The 19,212-nt window shown below is 40.4% G+C and overlaps 1 protein-coding gene across 5 annotated transcripts; it reads right to left on the reverse strand.

Moving 5' to 3' along the window:
• Positions 1-2,932: 2,932 nt before the first annotated feature.
• deaf1 (DEAF1 transcription factor) lies at positions 2,933-18,872 on the reverse strand. Of its 5 annotated transcripts, none has more exons than XM_038706597.1 (13): positions 18,464-18,872; positions 17,236-17,333; positions 16,275-16,413; positions 15,958-16,107; positions 14,991-15,130; positions 14,824-14,889; positions 14,503-14,547; positions 12,866-13,043; positions 12,332-12,475; positions 6,089-6,375; positions 5,861-5,959; positions 5,678-5,764; positions 2,933-4,307 (listed from the first exon to the last, which is right to left on the reverse strand). In XM_038706597.1, the coding sequence occupies exons 1-13, from the start codon at positions 18,654-18,656 to the stop codon at positions 4,206-4,208; spliced, it is 1,728 nt and encodes a 575-aa protein (XP_038562525.1). In that variant the 5' UTR covers positions 18,657-18,872; the 3' UTR covers positions 2,933-4,205. The 5 variants fall into 5 exon arrangements, with proteins under 5 accessions (XP_038562525.1, XP_038562526.1, XP_038562524.1 ...); XM_038706598.1 differs by having other exon boundaries at positions 5,678-5,767; positions 16,275-16,401; positions 18,464-18,871; XM_038706596.1 differs by having other exon boundaries at positions 5,678-5,767; positions 18,464-18,871.
• Between the last annotated feature and the right edge of the window lie 340 nt (positions 18,873-19,212).

Consider the following 19,212-nt stretch of genomic DNA (forward strand, 5'->3'; position numbering starts at 1 on the left):
GTTTTCACAAAAAAAGCTGGTTGTTAAACTTTGTTTGTGAAGTGAACTGTGGTCTGGAGCTGATTTGAGCACTTCTCCTTTGTCGAGATAATCCATCCACCTCACAAGTGTGGCATATCAAGAAGCTGATCAGACAGCATGGGTATTGCACAGGTGGGCCTTAGGCTGGCCACAATAAAAAAACGCCATACACGCTGTCTGCCATCTGCCCTGTACAGTGAGAATCCATGAAGAGAACACCTCTCCAAACTGCCAGACGCCATCGAATGTGAGCATTTCCCCACTCAAGTCAGTTACGACGACGAACTGCAGTCAGGTCAAGACCCCAATGAGGGCGATGAGCATGCAGATGAGCTTCCCTGAGACGGTTCCTGACAGTTTGTGCAGAAATTATTTGGTTATGCAAGCTGACTGTTGCAGCAGCTGTCCGGGTGGCTGGTCTCAGACGATCTTTGAGGTCAAGATGCTGGATGTGGAGGTCCTGGGCTGGTGTGGTTACACGTGGTCTGTGGTTGTGAGGCCGGTTGGATGTACTGACAGATTCTCTGAAAGGCCTTTGGATACGGGCCTTTGGATACGGCTTATGGTAGAGAAATGAACATTCAATTCACGGGCAACAGCTCTAGTGGACATTCCTGCAGTCAGCATACCATTTTCACTCTCTCTCAAAACTTGCGACATCCGTGGCATTGTGCTGTGTGATGGAACTGCACATTTTCAAGTGGCCTTTTATTGTGGCCAGCCTAAGGCCCACCTGTGCAATACCCATGCTGTCTGATCAACATCTTGCGATGCCACACCTGTAAGGTGGATGGATTATCTCAAACGAGAAGTGCTCACTAACGCAGATTTTGACAGATTTGTACAATTTGAACAATATTTGAGAGTTCAGGTCATGATAAATGGCCGCAAAAACAAAAGTGCTGCGTTTAGTGTTCCTAAAATACCAAGATATGCATGTCATTGTTTATACTTCATTTAATCTGTGGAGTTTTCTGGGGGACTTTTGTTCCCTGAATTCTCAGTATTCAAGGCAGTGCCTCCTCCAAGCCAAAATGTGTACTACACTATAAAAGCAGCAAACTCTTCAGTTACTGTCTGTAACTGGAATACTTCATGGAGGGGGGATAAAATGAGTTATAAACTCACCCCCGAGCTAGCTCATTACTAAAGTACGTCAGAGCTGCTCAGCATATTCCAGAGTCCTGAGTGACCAGGGTCCCTGCAGAAGGGGACCTTCACAAAGTCACGTGAAGGTCTGACATCACAAACATACGTGAAGCTTTAAAAGCTTTTCAGCAGATTTAATCAGAGTCAAAGAGCTGAAATCTCATGATGCCTCTGGTGTTCCTTTCAGATCATTTTAAACCCCCTGGCCCCGCCCTGCCCTCTGCAAAGATGGGTGGAGCTTGTGGTGTGGCGTCAGTTGCCATGTTATATGGTAGGTTCACCATTTTTTCTAGTCTGTCTAAAAACAATACTCACATGCCCATAAGTACACGGCAAGCAGTGCTGTACTCTTACTAAAGTAAAAATACCAATACAACAGTGTACAAATACTCTGTTACAAGTAAAAATCAAAATTCACATTGAGTGAAAGTACAGTAAAAAGTATTCAAAGTATTTAAAGTAAAAGTAGAGGATATATCTTAAAATTTATCCAAAAGTGAAAATACTAGACTGGATAATAAGTAGTGATGCTATATATTTATGTTTTAGCTGGTAAAGGTGGAGCTGATGTCAACTGATTACTGCTTAGCTTAAAGTAAGCTATAAAAATATATCATAATTTATTCTGCAAAGTAACTAGTTATGTTATCAGATAAATGCAGTGGAGTAAAAAGCACAATATTTCCCAGTAGTGGAGTAGAAGTATAGTAGCATAAAGTAAAATCCACATTCTTCTGTGCAAAAATGTCCAAACTGTATCTGAAGTTAGAGACTTCAACTGTCTGAGTTATAAAATGACGTCAATGTTGTAAGATACTTGATTTGTTTACAAAGCATGTCAGAAGAGCAGAAGCTTCAGTCCTCCCTCAGTGTCTACAAAGGATGCATTCAGGTACGGCATTGAGAAGGTCACCTGTGATTTTGCAGCACTCAATAGACACATATTTTATTAACTCAAGGTGAACACGAAGGTATATTTAATGTAATCAGGACTCTGGGTTTTGTCCCCCATCACCTACACTGAAATCCCTTTAGGATATGACCTCTTCAGGGCCGGAAGGATTTCAGCCAGTGTCAATGTTCATTTGAGCACCTGACAGATTTGAAAAATTATGAACTTATCCTTCAAAGGAGAAGTTAGAAAAGGCTGTAGCTTCCTTCTGTTAAAGTGTCCTACATTTACAGTTCAGGTGACATGGCTGTTAATGTAGGAAATGTCTGGTCTTAGGGGGCCTAAACTGTCACAAGCAGTAGCAGACACTTGAGTGCCACTGGGACTGGAGACACAGCAGAATCAAATGTCATCATGTCTGAGGCGATTCTTCAGAAGTCGCTCTGACAGATCACCTGACTGTCAGAAACATTAAAAAACTAAACTCTCACTTCAGCTGCACACACACACACACACACACACACACACACACACACAAACACACACACAAAAACAGAATATAAAAGCTTAATGTGAAACAAAAAAATTAAATCTGTCTGCTGGAGTTCTGCAGGAAGAATAACCCTGTGTTTTACCTCCGAGACTCCAGTTGGATAAAAATAAGTATTTCATTAATAAATTAACTTATTAAATAAACATCTGAGGAGATGAATGAAGACAGAAGACTCTTCTGACTGTTGCTGACGGAAGAAAAGACGTCATCTACACACAGAAGAAAGTCTGAAAGTCCAGTCTGTAATTATTATAGACTGGTGCAGAAAGTGATTTACTATGTTAAAGTGTGCTACCTCACAGAAAACCATCCATCTCTTAATGAATAATTTATTTTATTTTATTTTATTTAGTTCAGCAGTTTAGTAGATGGGGAGAACATAAATGTAATTTATTAAAAAGATCAAAAGTAAAATGTAAACTCTTTTGGCAAGATACATTTTGCAAACTGGACTTTAAAATGTAAATTCTGTTCAGAATATGGTTAATTTCTAACTAAAATTAAATGGAAATGTCCATTTTACTCAAACTACAGGATTTCCCTATAAATCTGTCAAAAAAACTGCTCTGATTTCTGTCATGGTTGCCATACAGCATGCAAACTCTGCACACTTAACTGCTGCAAGAGTTTAGTTTCTGTCATTCTGAGCTTCCACTTAAAACAGAAAAATACAAAACTTCAAAACCCTGAAAGATGATCATTTCTTGAACACACAAGATCTTGTACAAAGTATCTTCCAGGACTTTCTATAGAAAACAGACTTAAACTGAAACGTTCACATAACGTGAAAATAAAAACTGTGTTTTCACTGGAAGAAAACCCCACAAAGAAAAACCTTTATAACATGAGGAGGTTTTGATCCAGACAACAAAATCAGGTCACAATTCATCATGAATCATAAGATTAAAAAATGCCATTAACCATTAACAACAGATCCTTCATGTCGAAGAAGTGGTCAAGGTTGGGTGGGTTTAATTTAATATTATCTTTCATTTTATCGACATGTCTGACCTTTATTTAAGCAGGACAGTCTCTGTAGATTTAAATCCGTTTATCAAGAGTTAAAATGGCACAGAAATAAAAAAAACAACAGAGATAACAGTCACTGAGGGAAGATGAGAAATAAAAATCATCACTATGGTATATAATTAACTAAATTAATTGAGAAAATAATTGACAGATTAATCTATAATGAAAATCAGCAGTGCCATATAGCTTTTTACCATCTTTTCAACCTATAATCGCCATAATATACTGGTAGTGAATTAATTTTTTAATAATTAATGAAATATGAATTTTGTTCAGGGTTGCGCTTCTGTTCATCTAACATCCACTAGACACCCACCTTCTCCATACAAATATAAAGTCAGTGCAGGTATTATACATAAAGTTCAACTCTCAGGAGACCAGAGACTTGACTTTTCATGCCGTCCTGAGGAGACACTTTCACAAAAGCGGCTCCAGAGACGAGATTTTAAGTCTCCACAAAAGATGTGTTAAAAATAATCTCATCTTTGCCCACATAAGGGCGTCCTGTCTGAGGAGCTCGTTGACATGCCGCTCATGTTTTCATGCAGACTGCGGACACCTTCATTTCACTTTGTCCATGTCCATGGCTGTCATTGGCTCCTCCTCCTGAACGGCCACGCCTCCTGCTGACTGACAGCAGGTGTGCTGATGATCCTTCCAGTCCTGCAGAGAGAAAACAAACTGATCTGTGATTCTGTTCACTTATTATTACTTATATTTTTGATATTAGATCGTATTCCATCCTAATTAAGTGCTGATAACAGCTGATAATCAGGGCCTGTACGCAACCGTCTCAGAGAAGGAAATCTGTCCTAAATGACCAAAAGTAACACGTTTGGTCCTACTCCTATTTCGGCTAATGATCCTGACCTGTTAGAAGTCGCCCGGAGATGGCGTTTAAGCTGAGATAATTCCATGAGATGAAAGATGTTTTAGGTGTGCTTGATGACCAAGTGTTCAGAAAATTATATTATTTTGACGAGATTGAGGAAAAATCTTTTATTTTTGTAGATCATAATGTGCATGACGAGGCTCTGCATTGGCAGTACTGCACAATATATGTAAGATGCACTAATAAATGCCTTTTGATGTAACTGGACAAGACTGAGAGGAGTCAAATTACATATAGGCTACAATTTAAATTTATATTTATTTGCCATTGTTTACTTCTGTCATAATAAGTCTATTATGTAAATGGTGTATTACATTTACATTACATTTATTCATTTAGCTTAAATGTAATGTGGTGTATTGGTAAATATCATTATGAGATTAAGCTATTTATAGATTTTGGCATCATATTTTTGCATAAATAATCCAAGTTTGCTTAAGGCTCGTGCAAACTACACAACTTTCAGCGTCGGCCGATCGCTGTGCTGTTCAGAATACACAACTTGCCGTCTTCGGGCGGCAGTCTTGAAGTCGTGTGGCGTTCACACTACGTGACTGATCGGTGACAGGGGGTCACACACACTACACAAGCTGACAACGACTGTCACCTGGCGTCTCGTCTCCAAACCACATTTTGTCAAGAAAACACACGTGGAATGTGAAACGGGAAATAAACGCAAACCTACACACGAAACAGCTGTTTGTTATTATAAAGATTGCGATCGTAAAGACAAAGAATATATATAGATGAAAGAATGGATAAGCACACACAGGTAACAGGCTCTCAACAGCTAACTGCTGCTAAGAGCTAATAAATTAAGATATTGTAATTTCTTCCTGTAAAAGAAATGTATAAATTGTACATACTTTAACTACATCTCACATCTTTTTGCATGTGAGTTTATTAACAAATCATTGTCTGATTTTATTCTTGATTTTACAATAAAACGTTTTATTTCTGATTTTGTGGGGTAGCTTATGATACTTGCCATATGATGTTTGCCTTCTATCTTCTCTAATTCAAAGCCTGAACTCTTTAAAACATGATATTTAATGAGGCTTTCTAAGTGGGGAAAAAAAGAGAGTTTAAATTAAAAGAAAAACATGTCTGTACTCCAGAGGATCGTTCAGGTGAGTCTTACCTTCCTCTGACAGAACGTGGAGCAGTAGTTGACTTTGTGGCAGCCTGTACACTCACTCATCGCCACCCGACCACAGTTCACACACATCTGCTGCCGAGTAAAAACAAGAGAACATAAAGGAACCAGCGAGGAGACAAGAGAATAGAACAGGAGCCACTTTTAGTGTGTGTGTGTGTGTCATACATTAATGATGATCTCTGTGAGGTCAGAGCTTCTCTTGGCTTCCGAGTCGTCCGACTGCTGAAACGAGATCTGGTTCTGAAATGACGGACTGAGACCACACTGTACACAAACACACAGGCAAGACGATAACTCAGTAATGAAGCAATCATCTTATTTCTATGTCTAATTATTATGTGTAATAATTACATTTATGGTTAATGCGACTAGTGTGTGAGAGAGTGTTCTCACCTCCTTCCTGCCTCCCTGATATCTGACCCCTGCGGTGTCCCCTCCACAGTTTTTGGCCTGTTCGATCAGAGCCTTCAGCTGCTGGACGTTGCTCAGCAGCGTGTTGGCCATCTCCTCCAAGTACAGCCAGGTGTTCTTCTGTCCCTCGCTGATCGCCGTCCCTGCCCCCCCTACAGGCCCCACCTCCAGCCCGCTCACCAGCCCTGCCGACGGAGAAGCCGCCGCCATTGTCATCTTGGCCTGAACGGGCTGGGGAGACATGGCCAGCGCCGGCAACGCAGTCAAAACTGAGAGAGACACCACAAGAGAAACAGTTTTATTCTTTTGGTCATTTTATGCCTTCAACTGATGATGGACAGTAGAGAGCTGACAGGAAATGAGGGTCATATTCAAACTAAGGACGCTGCGATTAGGTGGTGGAGAGTCTGAACCTGTGTGTGAACCTACAGACACCATAATAAACAGTGTTTCCCACATATAGACTTTACTTGGGCGGGCCGCCCAGGTATATTAACGGCTGCCCAGGTATGTTTGGTGACCCATTTTAGCATTTTGCAGAGAATCACAGAGAAAGAGGTTATCTGGTATTATGTTACAAGCACCGACCCAGTAAAGCAACAGTGAACACACCAGTGCAGATTCCGTACCACGCTGGTTTCGATAGGCTACGTCATCAACAAGCCTCCTCCAAAATACGCCACAGTCGCACAGAGGACTAGTACATCACATCAAAAACCTCCAGCTGTCTGAAGACTTCTACAACTGTAGTTAATAAAAGGCACTATAATAAATAGTATTAGGGATGCATCTAATGATTATTTATTCATAACACAATAAATGTTGGAAAACAGTAAAAAATAAATGTCCATCCCAGTTTCCAAGAGTTAAAGGTGACATCTTCAAGCGTCCAACAGTCCAAAACCCAACAATATATTAATTTAAAGCTAAAAATAAAAAACCTAAAAGCAGCAAATCCTCACATTTAAGAAAATGAGGATGTTTGGAGTTTATTACTGATAAAAGATCAAAAATTTCTTTTAAGTTATATTGTTGTGTGTATTTCTATCCTTCTTGTACCCAATCGTAGACCATGTATCATCTGACAGAGTAATTTAACAGTTTAATCTCGTCTCTGCTGACCTCCAGTGGTGTAAAGGTGTAGTGACAGGACTCTGTGGGGTCACTGTTGGGTGTGGTTACAGGTGCAGCAAAGCAAACTTCTGACCACACCCAACCACAGAGGTTACTTCTGTAACTGGGTTACTGTTAGTTTCCTGCAGTAATCTTGCGAAACGTCACAGAAACCTGGTTTTCTGTAATCTAACTGATCCACCCAAGACGCATGAGGTGGCTCGATGTAAATTTGGTACGTTTAGTGTGTGCAGTTCACTCACAGTCAGACCCACAGGAGGCGCCACAAATATCACAGCCTCCTGACTGGACGCCTGCCGTGACTGAGGTTTACAGTCCTCCAGATATTTAATGCAGAAGTGAAATATGTAGAATGAACCAAGCAGGTGGTCTCAACAGATTCAGGCCAGTGTGTCTGCTTCCTCCATACATTCACTCCTGACCTACATGCAAAATATATATTCCTGTGGTGAAACTAACAGCCGAGAGCTCTGCTGACAACAGACGCATTCAGAAATAACGATACATTCGTCTCAGACTTTGATTTAACATGTCCTGGGTACGTTGTTCTCATCAGTGTTTGGAGAATATATATTAGCACTTTTACTTTACTGGATTCTAAGGACTAAAATCTACTTTGTTCTCTTACTGTCCTGCCACTACAGATGAGACAAGAGAGGAGCTGTTAATATTTTCAACTGAGCAGCCTTCAATGATTGCCCTACTGAGTATGTTGGACTTTTCAGCCCTGTACTTTTTCCCCCCCTTTTGAGTGAGTCAGTTGTCCGTGATGTGTCCTTCTCCATAATGATCTGTGCAGGGGTTTTCACCACAATCCCCTGACATGACATGCAGCCTATCCATCATTATGAGCTGCCAGCCAGGGCTGAAATGTATACATACTCTTTCCAAGTGAATAGTACTACCCACCAAGGGCTGAAATGAGCACTGAGGTAGGCAACGTTGGAGAGACTAGCAAGAGATCGCTAGATTTATAAATTGCTCATTCCAAGCTTTAGCCTTTTTTGGACATATTTATTTGTAAAAATAAATTAAAATGTACTTTTTTTGTTAATATTCTTTGTTTTAAAAAGGTGCAAATACAACAGTATCTATCAGAAAGTAGTATTTCTGATAGATACTGGTCTCTATCAAGTGAACTAAACACGATTAAGTAGATTTAGTGCATTAATAATACATAGATTTATTTACATATTTACATCATCAGTACCAAAACCTCTCACCGCAATAACAGTTTCTTCCCGTCTGCAGCTACACTCATCAACAAGGCCCAGGTCCCCCACTGACACTCCTCCCTTTCAAATAATACAAATGTCTCTGCACATGTAAATATTATTTCATTTCATATCATGCCCAAACCTGGCACATAGCACATATTTGTTGTTCATTTTTAATCGTTGTTGTTGTATATTTTTATACTGTCAATTTATACACAATATTCTCTTCCGTTGCAATACCTCTGCACAACAAAACCCAGAATAATGCACATGTAAATATCTGCCACATTGTTCTGTCTTTGCAAATAGTTGTATAATTTTTCTCTATTCTTTTTATTATTCTTATATAACTTGCATTGTTTATTCCATATTTATATATTTCTAGATTTATTTATGTCAACTGTATGTTTGTCTACATGTAGCACCTTATCACCAAAGCAAATTCCTCGTATGTGTAAAACACTACTTGGCAATAAAGCTCCTTTTGATTCTAATTATACTACTGTTATTATTTGTACTTCTGAGCAAAGAAACACACTTGGTTCGTAGCGTTTAAAAAAATAAAGATCTCAGATGTTACTACTACTATAACAGATGTAGAATAGAATCCGTCCATTTGAATTGATCTATCTGAATCTTTCAAGTATTTTCTGATGCACATCTCTTACTCCTTACAAATGCACTCACACAACCACACACAAACACACACCCAGCGTGCTTCATTAACCTCAGGGTGAAGGACAGAGAGAGTACTGACAGCTGGATCACTGCTGTCTGTCTGTGTGTGTGTGTGTGTGTGTGTGTGTGTGTGTGTGTGTGTCTCTCCCCTTCTGGCCAATCAGAACAGTCCCAGGACTAACTACAGCTCCAGTCAACAAACACATGTAACTACAGATCATTTCATATGTTCTGGATGAAATATCACCAGTTTATGTGTATGTCTTCTGATTACAAACTCAGATTTAACAGGTCGGTGTCAGACCCTGTGCTAACAGAAGGAGTGATGAGATGGTCAGATCTCTGATTGCTCCACTGACTTGAGAGCTCATTACAATGGCACGACAGCCAATCAGAAAGCAGCTGTGGTACTTCCCTGACGTCTGATGGCGTCAGATGATGGGCTGCCGGTCAGTGGCCGTGCAGGGAGCTGTGGGGGCCAGGACGACCGAAACATTAAAGCATTCAGAGGAAACAGAAACTAAACACAGAGACGTTACACTGCTACTACTTCATTTAAAGTTAATTAGAGTAGTTTGTTTTTTTTATGGTGCTGACATTTCAATTTAAATTCCAGTGAAGTTTACTATCTAAGATTTACTGTTTTATATTTATGTAAAGTAGTAACAGCACTTATCTATGTCAATATTCTTTTAAAGAGGTGGTATTATGCTCATTTTCAGGTTCAAAATCCTATTTAGGGGTTGTACCAGAACAGGTTCACATGGTTTGATTTTCAAAAAAACACTTTTTTCCCCCCATACTGCACATTGCTGCAGCTCCTCTTTTCACCCTGTGTTGAAGGCTTCGTTTTAGCTATGGAGTGATACATCTTGTCTCCAAGTTATCTTTGTTGGGAGTTGCACATGCGCACTTCCTAGTTAAGGACTACTAGCCAATCAGAAGCAGAGAAAGGCGAGTTAGTGAGAAGCCGGTAAACAGCTTCGGATCAGCTGTAGGCTACATGTTGCCGACCAGCTTGGCAACATGTCCTGGAGCAAGAGTTTCAGAGTGGTGAGTTATTAATCTGTAACAAAAGTATCTTTCATCCATAAAGTTTTAACTGAGCTCTGTCTCTACATCACAGGAAAAACTTTATGTCCGCTGACTGCCTGGAGGGTAGCTAGTGTTTGGAAGGGAGAGGAGAGCTGTGTGCTGCAGCTCACTGTTTTTGAGGGCGTGTCGGACTAGCCGCTTGGCGAGCGTTATGAGGCGCATTTAGCTTTCATCCCTGTGTTGTCACAGGGAAACAGCTGGACTACAAATGAGCTGTTTTCAGGCAGTCCAGAGCAGAGTTTTCTGTGGGAGATGGGAACTCCCTTTGGGCTGGACTTCACTTTGCAAACCTATTACATGCCCAAAAAGGTATATAACTCAATAAAGGAGAGGAGGGGAAAAGCCAAAAAGCATAACGCAATCTCTTTAACAAACACATATAATGATATTTATCAAAAATGTTTACTTTACAAATGTTATAATCGACAGATATATTTTTGAACTCTCACACATCACAGTTAATCTTAACACTCCTACTAATTAACTAAGTGAACTTTTGATAAAAAAAAATTAAATTATGTTTTGAACTGAAATAATTGGTCAATTATTTGAGCTATTTATATAAATAAATAAAATAAATAAAGCAGGGCTGGGCAAGTTAACGCGTTATTCCGTTAATGCATTAACTCTGACAATTATTTTATCACACATTAACGCAGTTTTTATTAATACGATGATTATTATTATAAAGATTGTTATTATTTTCAAAGTCCGTTGCTCTCTGGCTCTGAATACACATACAGTCAAACCGTGGGTCATAGGAGGGGTGGGATGTTGATCAGTCTGAAAATCAGCAACCAAAACAAGCAGCGGAGGAAGCCTTCGGCAGAATACGTTGGATGCAGCGTGTGGGAGAAGTAGATTGAAATAAGCAAGACGAGAGATCAAATGCCATAGTGAAGTGGATAGCTACACACTGCATGCTGATCAGTATTGGGGAAGACGTCTGTCTTAGGAACGTTCTTGAAATCACAACGTAGTCACTTGGCCCCGCAGGGTTGCTCTGCGCTCCTCAGGTGAACAGAAATGGAGAGAAGCGCTCCGCTAGTAAACGGCAGGTGCTCTATGGATGGTAACCATGGCCACAGCTATATCCTATTTAACTTAAGTTAAAATTATAGGCTACATAACTTTACCAGATAGGCCTTCATCTAGTTTGTGGCTCTACCATGCGAATTCCCTCCTGTTGATGTCCTATTTAGTAAACAGTAATAGATTCTGGAAACTCACAAACAGCGAGGATCAGTCTCTCTTCCAGTGATTTGTGCTGCGCGTCGCGTACAAAAAGTTCAAGAGAATTCAACTTCATAACAATACGATTAATCACAATTAATCGCAAGAAAATCACGTGATTAAAACTTTTAATCATTGCCCAGCACTAAAATAAAGTGCTTCCTTACTGAGGCGTAGGGGAGGGATAACAACACAAGGCATAATTTGGTTCTTAAAAGACATTAACTTTTCGAAGACACCCAAAGTATTTGTCTAACTCAGACTGCTGAAGACTCATATCAGCCTTAGCTTAAAGCTCTGGGTAGGCAATTTATTTCACAAGCATTTTTTTATAATTTTTTTTATAATTTTTTTTTATTTGTTGAAGTTTTCTTTACATCCCCACAGTAATAAATAAATCAAATGCTCTGACACACACACAAAAACAAAAGCACAGTTTCTGCAGCTGTTGCAGAACAGTAACAACCACAACCATATACCAAGTTTCAAAATCTAGCAGTCCCTCGGTTGTTTCTCTAACATTGCCTTCCCCAGCTTTAACTTTCGGATGCATTTTTGGACTGTTGTATTTTGTTCCCCATCACTTACGCCAAAATTACTTTAAGAAGGGATCTCTTTATGGACAAAGATAGGAAGCGTGTTTACAGGGTCCAAAAACTACTTCTGTGTACATACAGTATGTGTCAGTATTGTTTAAAGACAGACTAAAAATGTGACCGTAACTGGGAACAATGTTGCATGGTTCTCTCTCAAGGTTACCTCTCTCTGGAATAAAACAACAGCTGGTACGCCCTCAGATACAGCTGACAACACACAGACGTCCAACAGATGATGGACACACGTACAGTTTAACAGTGATGAACTGTACCTGCTGTGCTGGCAAACACCTCGCTTGGCGCTGACCCTTCTGAGATAATGGCAGCGGCAGCGGCGGCGGCGGCATCACCCGTTGGAGTGCGGTCAAAGGTCAAGGTGCCGGAGGTGGTGAACTGTCCTGACGGGGACACTGTGACTGTTGGAGGAAGACAGACTTCTCAGCCGTGTTTGGACAATCACTTGTGAAGTCAAAGTTTAAATGATGTGATGGAAACTCCAGGACTTTCAATGAACGTTCATGTCTCACTCAGAGGATGTCCAACTGTTCATCAATATTTCATTCATTTAATAATTAAATATCAAACTGAATTCAGTCAGTAATTGCTCTATAGGATGAGGTGACAAGAATTTTAGGGTCATTTTCAAGGTGTCAAAAGGTCAAGGAATAAAAAACGGTCTAATCTGATAAATGAAGGACATTTCTCCTCCTTAACTCTCAAACTTTTTAAACAAGCTGTTGTGACTGTGAGCACATGACTCCATAAAAATCAACTGATTTAATAGTCACACAAATCACACAACATACATGTGGCTCCCGGGGTCAGCGTGATGTTTTTGGTGGCAGGAAGTTCCTTTTTGGGGGGGCTGACCGGAGGCTCGGTGTCCTTCTTCCGTCTTTTGTAAGGGACGAAGAGGCGGACTGGACCAGTCTGAACCGAGCAGCGAGAGGAAACAGACAGAACGTCCAACAAACAGTGACGGTGCTTAAAAATCAGAGACACTGAGATTAAAAACAACAAGAGTATGATTTCTGATTTAGGTTGGTTTTTACCAAAAGACTTCTTTCATTGAACAAAGTTGTTAAAATAAAAGCAGCAGTACAAGAACTCTGTCTAAAGCTAGTTTGGGTTTTCAATGTCTTACCCAAGGACACTTAGGCATGTGGACAGTCTTTGTGCAGACAACTCCATAATTAAAAGGCTGACCTGCCACTAGGGCTTTCACTTTCATTTGAATATGGGAAAAGAATGTACATTTAATCTGTAATCAGCTGGTGAAATTCAAAATTCTCAATGTAAAACTGAAAAGCTCTCATACTGATTTATTGACATCCTGTAGTCCTCTGTAAACCAGATGGTTTCTCTCTTCGTTAACACAAACTGTGTGGGAAACTAGTGAGCCGTGCGTCTGAGAGTTAATGTGAGGAAACATTTTGGGGTCAAAATCATAGATGGAAAATTGATTAAAAAGGTGAAGCCATTTGCTGACAGTCTTAACGTAAATCTACCCTGACAACAACAACAAATCTGAAGTCGGCCGTTAGCATGTAATGAACAGAAAGTCAATTTTACAAAGTAGTTTATTGCTCTGTTAGTTCAAGTTTGTTTAAACTGTTTAGAAAAAGTGGCAGCAACCCTACTCCATAAAATATTTTTCTGCTACCACATTTGTTGTTTATTTTAAATTTTCAATTCATGAGCACTAGCCCTCCCCCCAACGGTTACATGACATTTTAATGGGGAAAGTCAGAATTCAAAAAACTTCAAAGCATCAAATCTCTGGCCTCTGTAGCAGAGCTGAGATGCCGTGGCTTCTTAATGTGGTAGGACTCCATATTTCAGTCAGACTCAGGATAGGTTTTTTTTTTTTGGCAACCGAAAATGACTGACGACATCCTCGTTGCTTTATATTTCCAACTGGTTACTGCGCTCGCTAAAAACTCCTTAACCCTCATCTCTCGCTCCAGGACATGTAAGCAAACCACAAATTATGAGCTCCTTTTGTCATTTGGCTCCACTAATCAGCAAGTGTCCCTGATTGTTACCAGTAAACACGGGGGTGGGGTGGATTAAAGTAAGTCTATCCCTATTTTTGTGAAACTATCTAACTTGTACTAGATTAATCTGAAGCAAAATCAAGACTGGCCTAACGCTACAGACCGCTCTAAAATATCCAGCCCGGGTTGGGTCTCTCTGCTATATTTGAATTGGGGAATGGAAGGACGTGTAAGGGACTAGTTGTGGCCTTGTTTGTCGACAAGTCTCTTCAGCAATCCTTACCTAATTGGCATAACGAGATGTCATTACAATGCAACTTGCTTAAAGTACAAGAAGGCTGCTTAACACCATGTAATGACATCTAAATGCAGATCATAGGTTAAAACCAGGTGGAGATAATGAGGCCACAGCTACACACAAAAAAAAAAAATTAAATTAAATTTACCATACTGATGTTTTCTGCTACCACAGTGTCTGCTTCCTTTGGACACTGAAGACAGAGAAGCAGAGAATAAGACACAAAAACAAACCCATTTTGTCATCATAACTGTATATACACTATGCCTTTCTCTTGTGAATCTATTCTGTACACACAACATCTATTGCAGATCAGTATAGCTGAGCGAGAGATGGCGCTGAATGTCATGCCACGCCGAATCTTTGTCCCCGATTTTGTCGCTTCGTCATTGTTTGGGCCATTTGTCTTGTTTCTAGTGCCGTCTCTCTGTATTTAACACTAAATCTTCTCTCCGTACTTCTGACTCACCCCTGTCAGGTCATCACAGCAGGCTGCACAGGTACAGGAAGCAGCATGGGGGTTCAGGATACGCTCCTATGCACACACAAACACAAGGTTATCCTGCAAGAAGAATTTAACTCCATCTTTCTGCAGTAGTACAGTGTAGAATTACAGAAGTATTTGCGCAGTAGTACCTGTATGAGGCACAGCAGAGGTCTGCCAGCGTATCTGATACTCCTCTTCCAGTCTTTGCTGCTCGCTCTTCCCGCCAGACCTTCAAACTCAGTGGGAGTGAACCACTGCTGGTTGTGTCTGATGCAGCGACCTTTACCACCTGAACACGACACAATACTGTCATTCCGCGTTTTACAAGTAGTTCCACTAACCATTTTAAGTAACAGCATTCGTCGTCATGGAGGCCAGTTGGAGATGAGAACGAAAGTGGGTAAAGGATTTAAATGGAACGCAACTACCCGTCTTCACTTTCTTCCCAAAACCGGGATAGACTGTCAGTTGTAGGATTAGCACTACATTGCTTTTTACAAATCATCAGAAATACGTGCAGACTCATTTGAATGAGTTCGGATAACTAAAATATGTAGGCACTTTGTAATTAGCTGCGTCACTTTCTGATTTAGAATTCTGTTTACAGACAAAGTTGGGAAATAATAAATCAAACAAGCTGAACAGCAATCTAAGTTAATGACATATTTCAGCAACTATCTAATAAAAAAAGAAATCTGCATGAATACTTGTGCTTTTGAATTTTTAAGTATACTTTACTGATAGTACCTTTACTTCAGTAACATTTTGAATGCAATACTTGGAATTAGTCATTTTTTTACTGACTAACTTTTTTTGCTGCTAAGTGATCTGATTACAATGTCTTCTTCTCTTAAACTGATGATTTGAGATGTTATCTTTCTTCACTTTTGTCTCCAGTGACAGCAAATGGTGATCATACTACTTTCCCTTTGATTCTACAGCCATGTGTCACATTTCTATTAGCTTAATCCTAAAGCAAATATATAGATCTTATTTTCCCAAACCAGACTGGTCTGGAGGTTTAACTTCAGTAAGACTTATGTAAACCTTCTTCATGAAAGAGAAGATGCTTTGGTTTACTGGTGGCTATATGTTACGGCCCTCGGTGTGGGTCACCTGATCCCAGTCGGTTCTTGTAGAGGACTCCGCTAGTGTTCCTGCAGCGGACCGGCAGCTCGTTGTTGTAGACTGAGGGGTCCCAGTTGTACTTGGAGCAGGAGTCTTTGTCCTGGGGAGGAGTCAGCGGTGTGGGTGGAGTCTGCCGGCCTGAGGGACGCACAGGAAGACGAAACAAACAGGCAACGATCAGTCTGAGAGAGTGATGGATGTCACTGTCTTCCAAGTTCAGGTTTGTATATAAATTTTTTTTAACAACCTGGTTCAATATGGACACCGCAGAGCACCTTCTCCGTACTGTAAAAACACACACATACCTGATGCGATGGCCGCAGCAGACTTGAGGCCAGCAGCCTCCACGATGCTGCCATCAGTGTGAACTACAATCAAAGTGGCCTTCTGGGTGCTGAGACCTTCACCCAGCTGGAGGGTTGTCCTCCCACTCTGTGAGACACACAACACACACACACATACACAAACACACAGTATATACACTTGCAAAGATAGTGTTGCAGTATAGCAGGAGGCTCAGCTGTCAGCAGAGGACACTGGAAGGTACAATGATAGAGGTTCTAGTTTTTTTTAAGGGGTCTTTTGAGAGGTTGAACACCTTTATGAGATTTTAGAGTGACAACACTCTGCAGCACAATTATCGGAATACAACAAATAAAGTTTACAGTCTACAGATCTGTACCTGCAGCATATGGGAGTATGAATTATGCAAAAGAATGATTCCTTTGAGGGGGCAAATAATAGAAGTTATTGTAACACAAATTACCCCATTAAAAAGTACCTGAAACCTGCCGGGCTCTGTACCGGCTGTCTATAATGGATTTTGGAAGTATGAGCAGAGATCTGAGCTTTTATGAACAATTAACAAATTAACATTTTTGAACACTCAGGTAGTTACGTCATAGTTTCCCACTTTAATAGTGTATTTAAACACGTCTTCTTCTAGAAAACAGAAGCTCAGTTTTTAACTTAATTTGGATTAGTCCAGTTTCCAGAGTGAAAGTGTAACCAAGAGACCTTCCTGTTGCTGCTGTCTGCTGGTCCGATCACTATGTTGGGCACGTCAGAGCGAGATGAGACACTGAGGTTGTTCATGATTATTAATGATGAGAAACGTCCGTTTAATAAGGTCTGGAATGAAAACAGTAAAACTGCCTGACCTGATTATTTCTCTTGGAAGCTGATCTGATCTTACAGCACAGACTGTATATACTGAGCGAAACTGAGCATGTGCAGTACCATGACCATCAGAGTGTGTAGATTTACCAGCATATGTTCAGGGAGACTTCCTGACGTGGCAACCGTTGTGGTAAAAACGTTGTCGTCTGCAGCATGAACACCTGCCACTGTCACAGCAGTCACCTCTGATCAACAACAAGAGATTCAGATATTTTATCATCGCATCCCTCTTCAGATCAGTACTTCTACTGTATTATAGCTACTACAGTACCTCTGTAATGTAAGATATAATTATAATCACAGCCAAACTGGAGTGTTATGTTGACAGCATGTAGGGCTACATGGGGCAATGTGGGAAATGATAAATATCACCAGAAGACCTTTTCTATAGAGCCAGAATATGGAGAAGAAAGAAAAATCAGTAGGTACACTTTTTAGCTGGTGTGCCTGACACACCTAAAAGGAGACTTAACAGTGATTGAAGTTAAATGAACAGCTAATTTTCTGCTTATCTCTGGGAGTGGGAGAAACCTAATACAGAATTTAACTATAGTTTGAAAAGATATTAATTTTAAATTATTATAACCTGTTCGTTATTATTATTATTCATTTTCACAGTTGTTTGGAAACCACTCATCCAGCCTGCTGACACAGCCTGGCCAGCCCTGACACACAATGTACACTCACCAAACTACATTCAATATCTGGCATTTGTATCCTATAAAATGGTGGGAAAGGCATAGATATAACCTATAAGTATAATTTTTAGTTGTACATAAATGCAATTCATCATAAAACGATTTAAGCAAATTATAGAGTTAAGTAAAGTATTTTATCCAATCAACTAATCTCAATCTACCTCACATTGGTGGGCGGTGCGCTATCGTTTGCAGTGTAAACCAACACTAAAACTTGTAATTTTATTAAGGTTAGGTAGTTGCTTAAAAATGTCTGTCCTTGCCGAATTTTAAGACACTTGCTAAGTTAGAAAATGAAATATGCACGCTGTGATATATGTTGCGTTTATGCTATCAACAGGCTACAAACCTTTAAATTACACAATGATTGAACGAAGTTTAGCAACGTAAGTTACGTATTGGAAGCTGTAGCTGGTTGTTTTACTAATTGAAGAGCTGTACAGTTTCATGTGAGAATCGTTATTATCTTTAATCAATAAGTCATACATTCACCCTGCAGTAGTGTTACTCCCCGTTGAACACAGAGTAAGCTAAGTTACCAAACATTATCATCACGTTTTGTGTTTTAGCGCCACCCCGCTCAGCAGCGGCCTGCTGCTAGCTAAAGCCCGCCTTGCCTGCGAATGCCGCCTCGGCCTCGTCTGGGTTCGGTAGGGATTCGGCTCCCATGTCGATGTTTCCCGGTTCGCCCATCACGGCCATCGTGGTGACTTCGGCCTCCGACTCGGTATCCGAGCCGTTCCCCGGCGGCATGCCGATGGGCGGTTCATCCAACCCGAGTGCCTTCGTAGCCGAGTCCGCTTCGTCCATTCTTCCGCCGAACGACAAGAGCCGAATATAAACGAGCAGCCGCGGGATAGAGCGCGGTCCGAACGCAGCCGAGCCTGGTACGAACCAGAGAAGAACAGCAAACACGAAACTCGTTAACGATAATCGTCAAATGTCAACAACACTTTCTACGAAATTAGCAGGAAACGTCAGGCGAGCGAATCCGAACAGAGGACAGGAGCTCGGGCGCTCGACTGTTTGTTTTTCACGATGTCTCAGGAAATAGATGCACCGGAGACTACCGAAAGAACACGAGCCGATCCGAAGCGACACCGTCCAATGCACACAAAAACAGGAATCAGAAAATCTTTTTATAGACATTGTATGTTCAGTTGTACTTCAACTGACCCATATGTTTCTATTATTTACATTTATTTTCTGTTAAATTTGAAAATTATATTTTTATGTGCTGATGTAAAAACTCCAGAGCTGACATAAACACATACTTTGTGTTTTCATGTGAATGCACCACAGTGAAAAACGTCTGAAACTTACACTTCTGACAAAATATATTTGTTGAAATAAAATCTGTAGTGTA

Source organism: Micropterus salmoides, unplaced genomic scaffold, assembly GCF_014851395.1.
Source record: "Micropterus salmoides isolate LMB-PRFRI ecotype aquatic unplaced genomic scaffold, ASM1485139v1 Ms_hic_scaffold_8, whole genome shotgun sequence".
Classification (NCBI taxonomy): Eukaryota; Metazoa; Chordata; class Actinopteri; order Centrarchiformes; family Centrarchidae; genus Micropterus; species Micropterus salmoides.